The sequence below is a fragment of the Buceros rhinoceros genome, unplaced genomic scaffold (genome assembly GCF_000710305.1).
Source record: "Buceros rhinoceros silvestris isolate BGI_N320 unplaced genomic scaffold, ASM71030v1 scaffold37738, whole genome shotgun sequence".
NCBI lineage: Eukaryota > Metazoa > Chordata > Aves > Bucerotiformes > Bucerotidae > Buceros > Buceros rhinoceros.
Genome location: NW_010426950.1, coordinates 1 through 6,110, shown reverse-complemented (window position 1 = coordinate 6,110; position 6,110 = coordinate 1). Strand labels below are relative to the sequence as shown.

The 6,110-nt window shown below is 40.6% G+C and overlaps 1 protein-coding gene across 1 annotated transcript in view; it reads left to right on the top strand.

Moving 5' to 3' along the window:
- The window catches only part of FAM169B (family with sequence similarity 169, member B), a gene marked incomplete at its 3' end in the record, with an annotated part of 31,671 nt that extends 25,785 nt beyond the window's left edge, over positions 1-5,886 (top strand). Inside the window, 3 exon segments of the mRNA XM_010141702.1 lie at positions 1,529-1,711; positions 2,573-2,701; positions 5,810-5,886. Of these exon segments, the coding sequence (XP_010140004.1) occupies positions 1,529-1,711; positions 2,573-2,701; positions 5,810-5,886 (389 nt within the window).
- Positions 5,887-6,110: the final 224 nt, after the last annotated feature.

The following is a 6,110-nucleotide window of genomic DNA, read 5'->3' as shown; positions in this document are numbered from 1 at the left end:
TCAGCAGGGAAATAGTCAGGATGCACAACCTTGTTTTGTTTGGGTCTGTTGGATGTGGGGACTGGATTGTTGTTTTTTCTGGTTTGTGGCTCTTTGGGAATGCTAATGACTGTCTGCTTTCCTGCCCTTGTAATATCTGTTTACCATTTTGCTGGCTCATAAGTTGGTCATTTGGCACTCGTGACCTAACCAGACAGATCAAAGGCTTTCAAAGGGCAGGCCGTGTGAGTACTTCCATCTCCATCGCCAGTGCCCTTATTTTCCCTTACTCCTCCCTCATCTCAAAACTTAGTCTGTTTGTGTGTTTCAACAGTATACAAACCTCTGAACCCAGTGTGTGAGAGCCTAGTGGTCACCTCTGGGCCACAATTAGCTTACGGTAACCTCTTAGCTATTGGATGGGAACCAGAGACAAAGTGGCCTTTGTTCCAAAGGTTTGTTTGTTTATTTTATTTCAAATGACTGTGGGCTATGACTCTTCTCATATGTTTCTCAGGGACAAGGTGAAGAATGGCTTCATGGTTTCTTTATTTATGATGCTTTTAGACATTACAAGTTTTTGTCATCTTCTCAACACAAAATTAGGAGCACAGACATAAATAACCCTGCTCCTGGGATTGCTGCACAGCAGTCTCATCAGGATTTACAGGAGACGGACTGTATGAGATAATAACAAACTTATAAGGACACTTGCAACATGCAGTAATTCTTTAAGCTATTGACTCCATGAGGAAGAATAATCTTTCTTAGAACGTATGGTGCAACACTGCTGGAATGCAACATCTCTGTTGGGCTGGCAGCTAACAATGGGACTGGGGATGTACTCCATTTTTTTGGCTCATGAAAAAAGCGTAACTACCCATCATGTGTTACAAATATTGAAAGGTTATAAACACCACCGCAAACCACCCTTTTCCAACAATGTGCTTGGACATGTGTTTGAAGTTAAGTGTCCGCTCTGATTAAGCAGGGGCAGACCAAGGCTGGATGCGAATGGGTTGGTTATGTAGCTGCATACTCTGGTTGTATGACTGAGTACGTGTGACGTGGATTCTTGTTAAGTGAAGAGCTACAGCCTTTGCAAACCAGGGTCTAGACCAGGGTCTGGGTTGTTGGGTCTGCCTGGATTCTGCTCTGTTTTCTGAAGGAGACAAGTGATGGACTTCCCTTCCTCTACTCCTCTGCAAGAGTGAGCAGTTAAGGATGTTATTCCAGTGACAGGTGGAGCAACCCCAACGTTTTCTGTGTGGTTCTCCTACAAGCAAAGGTTTGAAGATGACTCCTGGGTACGTGTTGACAGATAACTGAATGAGAGAAACATTCTTTTGTACAGCTGTCTCCAGAATTTCCTGATGTAGGAAATCAAAGACTGAATATGCAGTAAAAGGGTTGTATAACTTTCTGACCAGTAAAAGTCAGAAAGAAGGTGTAAGTCAGGTTTCAGTCTTAAGAATCACCAAGCAGTTAGTCACTGCAGCAATACCAATTTTGTTTTCAAATTCATGTATTTTTTACTGTCTGCTTTCAGGGAGCCTATGTGATGGCACAACCAGTCAGTGTTACTTGCTGCCGGTTTTGGATACTATATTTGTCCAGAGAAAGTACAGAAGAGGTGGCCTAGGGATGAAAATGCTCTGTGATTTCTGTCAGTCTTTCGTGGCTGAGGATGCCTTGGGGATCAGCTGCCCTATTTCTGCTGCCATGTATCAAGGTAAATCGTTTGATGTGGGAACGTTAGGTAAGGGTCATGTATAATGTATACAATTCAATATGGCCTTGGTGGGATTTTCTGAACTGTATCAGAGTTCAGTGACCCCGTCTGAACTGAACTGTTACAGCATGCCACTGGTTACTTTCTCAAGACGTCTGGAATTTCCTGAAGAAAGGTAGGCCAGTATTTATACGAGACAATGAGAAGCATAAAACTCCTACTGCCTGTTCGACATTTTGCATTCTGGTCTCGCTCTCTCTCTTAGAACTATGTCATTGCCCTAGACAGTGACTTACCCATTTTATTTCACACCAGAGGGAAAAGAATCACCAGACGTTGTCAAGCCTACACGGTGCACTAATGCTCTTGTAGATACTGCATTTGTAAAAAATTGGATTTAATAAACCGTATATGTAGGCTCTGCTCATTCATCCAGTCACGTCAGTACTTGTTTCGTATTGACTGACTTTGAACATTTGTCACTTTTGAAAGGTCATTAAGTAGTTATATGTCTTTGTGTTCAGGTTGAAGTTCTGGTTTTGCTAGTAAAATTCACAGAAAATATCTGTGCTCACATTATTTATAAAACTGTTTTCTTTAGAAAAACATTTTTTGCTAAAGTAATCTGTACCGAAGCAGGTGGATGGGATTCACTTGTGCCCGTTCAACTCATTTCACATAGACTTTTCCTAAAATCCCCAGGTAAAAAAAAAAAAAAAGGAAGGTGAGAAGAGAGAAGAAAACTTTTCCAAAGGAACTAATTTAAGTTTGTCTGAGAGAATATCTGGGATAAAATATGCTCCCTTTTCCAATGCAGTTTTCACTCATTCATGCTTTTACCCCTTGGTTTCTCCTGTTCAGTTTGCCAGAAATTCTTGCGGACTTATCCTGAGGAGCAGAAACGACTGTGGGAGGTGGAAGCACCGGGAGATTGGAGCCAGCGAGTGAATATCTGGTTAAAAATTCAGATGGAGTCATCCCCTTCAGGAAGTGAGTTAAAGTAAAGAGTGTGAACTTGGCTGTGTTAGTTATATAAAGAAAAGAAATAGAATCAAGAGTTAAGTAGTGCTAATAGATTGGGGATTTACATGGACAAACTACTGAGTGTGCAGTCCAGTTCACTGGTATTTTCCCTGTAAATGGGACAATTCTTAGGAATTGTGAGGTAATGAATTTGAACCACAAAGCATCTGAGAGATACTGAACAGAGCACAGTCTTGACATATAGTGGCTGTAACTCCCACTGCTGTGCACTTACAGCAGAGTAAAAGTTAGCCCCAAAAGTTCCTATTGTACAACACAGCGTCTGGGTTACAGAGAGGGTTTATTCCTCTGATATTATTACAAGGAAGAAATTTGTACGGCCAATGGGCAATGTGTTTGATTACCTTCAATTTGCTGTCAACATCATTCTTGGGTGGAAACAAAAACGTTTTCATTAGGGCTTTTGGAAGATTCAAAGTACTCTCCTACACGGTAAATCCTTCTTGCTGGGAGCATTTTCTGCCTGCTTCACAAAAGGTAGCAACAGAGTCTGAAAACCTTTTAATAGTTCATAGGGGGATCTTGATGTAATCTATAATCTGTTCAGCTGCCTTGGGGATCCAGGCAGGCCCCTGTGCTGCATGCACGCAGGCTGTGATAAGCTCTAGGTTCCAAAAGAAGGGCACACATTGTCTCTTTCTGGAAATGCAGCAAGGAGTGCTGCAGAGCAAATTGCTGCCATGCCTTCCCACATCTGTCCTGCTTTGTATTAGCTTGGGGACCTTCGGTTGAGACACTGCGTTTCATCTTGTCTGCAGCACCCCACAGGAGAGTTAAGTCAGAGTTTAGCCTTAGGCTGGGTTCCTCTGAAGCCATTATATTTATGCTCCTCATGCTTTAAACCAACAAAAACCGGCGTTGCTCTTTCCTTTAATCCATCTTGCTAAATTCAGTTTATTAATGGCAGTTGAAGAGAACTGTGATCAGATCAGCAAACAGAAAGCAGATCATGGAGGAGAATATACTTCCTTTTTTCTTTCTTCTTTTTGCCATCCTCTACAAAAACAAAGAGAAAACAAACTAGAACATGGGTAAATATAATTCCACCAGAGTGGCTGTCAGCAAAAAATATATGTGAGGCCTGGGAACTACCTTGGCCAGTTTGGCACGTAAATGAGATGTCTCATATCTACAAAAGGGAAGGAGGGAAAGTATAAACCAGAAATGGGAGAGAGGCTGGTTTATATGTATCAATATAGATTGTGAATTGCAATGTGGTCTTTATAGCGAGAGACAAAAGCAAGTGAACTTGGCACTAAAATATACAATAAAAATCTGCTTTTTAAACTATATTTTCCACTCTCGTGCACAGCTCTCTGGGCATAGCTTTCGTTTATGCTGAATACACTGAACAGGCTTTATTTCACCCATCTTCAGTGAAAAATCAATCCACTATAAAACCAGTATTTAAACCAGTGTATAATACATTTGTTATATCTGCTTTACATATGGAATCTACTTGCGTGCTTGTATTATCCCAGTCCTGTGCATGTCAGGCACCCAGGGAAATACTAAGGGAGAGTACAGGACAGATAATGACTGCTAAAACTAGGGGAGAGTTTCCCTGGTTTCACTTAGTCCTAAAGGCGGCATTGCCCCTGCATAGCTCTCCCTGATAGCTGGAGAGCGAAGAATTTTCCAGGGCTTGGTGGTATCTGTTAATGGTAGATAAAGCAGAAGCATCTTTTGAGTGAAGGAATCCTTTCTCTTCTGAACTAGGGTGCTGCTTACCGTGCAGATGAAGAGAGGCTTGTGTTTCCAGAGTCGTGGTGTAGGGACACAGAGAGGACAACGATGTGGCATGGACTGGAACCCTACATATTCCATATGTATACAGGCATTTAGATCTTCCGCAGGTTTGCAGATGACTCCAAGCTCACGGCAGGGACTTTAAAAGGTCCCTTCTAACCCAAACCATCCTATGATGGTGTCACTTGGGAACATAGTGCTTCATTCCTACTTGCTCTGTACTGTAGAAAGCAAAACACAATGGAACTCAATATTGTCAGCTCCAATCTGGACCTGTGACAACATCCATGCAAACAGACAAGTGTATTCTGCTCGCATTTCTTACATCTCCGCTGATGTTTGCAATGCTATGGAACAAAACTGTTGAGAAGAAAAATTGAAAATTTGGCTCATGTTACATTTTTTTCCCCCTCAGTCCTCAGGATTGTTATAAGAATTCTGCAATCATACATATTCCAGAAAAGGTTTCTGTAACCCTGAGGTCAGAATTGTAAATTTTGCGAAGTTATGTGGCTGCATCTAGTGGCAGCACAGATAAACTGCAGCGCTCCGTTTATTGCAACTGGTACTTCAGTTTGCATGTCCAGAGATACAGATATATACATATTTCTCTCGGCATGTATACTTAGATCTATAAAAATAAAGCTCCTTAGCATGTTGTCACACATAGCTGCAGTTGTTTTCATTCTGATTTAATTCTTATTGTTTGAAAAATAGAGATTTATTACAGCAAATAGTCTCAGTAACAGGAACAGTGGCATTTCCCTTCTGGAGCTGATTGGAGGAAAAGAAGTTGTTTAACATGATTTGGTGCTAGTTGCTAAATCCACCAGGCAATGAACTGAGCTGTTTTGAAATAGTTTAGTAATATTCATAAAGCATGTAAATGTGAAGCTAATGCAAAAAATAAGCAAACTGAGAAAGAATTAAAATCAGTTTCAAAAGATTACTCATAATCCTTTATCTGAATTGTTTGGAGTGTACATTTTCTGCAAGAGAGGAAGGGATGTGGGTTTTCTGGGTGTAAGAGGTGAATGGAATATCTATTTAGCAGAGATTTTAAGCTAAGAAAGACCCAGAGATATTCTGTTTCTAGTACAAGTATTTGTCTTAGTTTTTCGTGGCAGTATCACAGGGCACGCTGGTTTGGTTACTGAACAAAAGCAAGGCAAGGGACCTTGCAGGAGGCATTCAGGGGGCTTTTTCTGGAATGTTTCTTGACTGAAAATTGCCATGGAAGTCTGCTAACAATTTTCTCCCTTTTAATCTATTTCTGGGGCAAAACAATTCACCCCATTTCTCCAGAGGCTGAAGTGGGCTCTTGTATGGAGAATTCTCAAACCAGTAAACCCAGATAATCAGATGTGGACCACATAAATAAGGTAAGGTGACTAATTTGCTATTTTATGTCTTTTTTTTTAATTGGTGGCCTTTTCCTTTTTTTAGTGAAGTAGTGAGGTTTAAATACGAGAGAACATTACTGACAACTATGGGTGGTTTTTTACTACTGACCCATAGGTATATGTAGGTAATCATAGCTGTATAATATAGAGACAATACACAAAATAGATATAATAATATGTTAAAATCATATATAAATATTAAG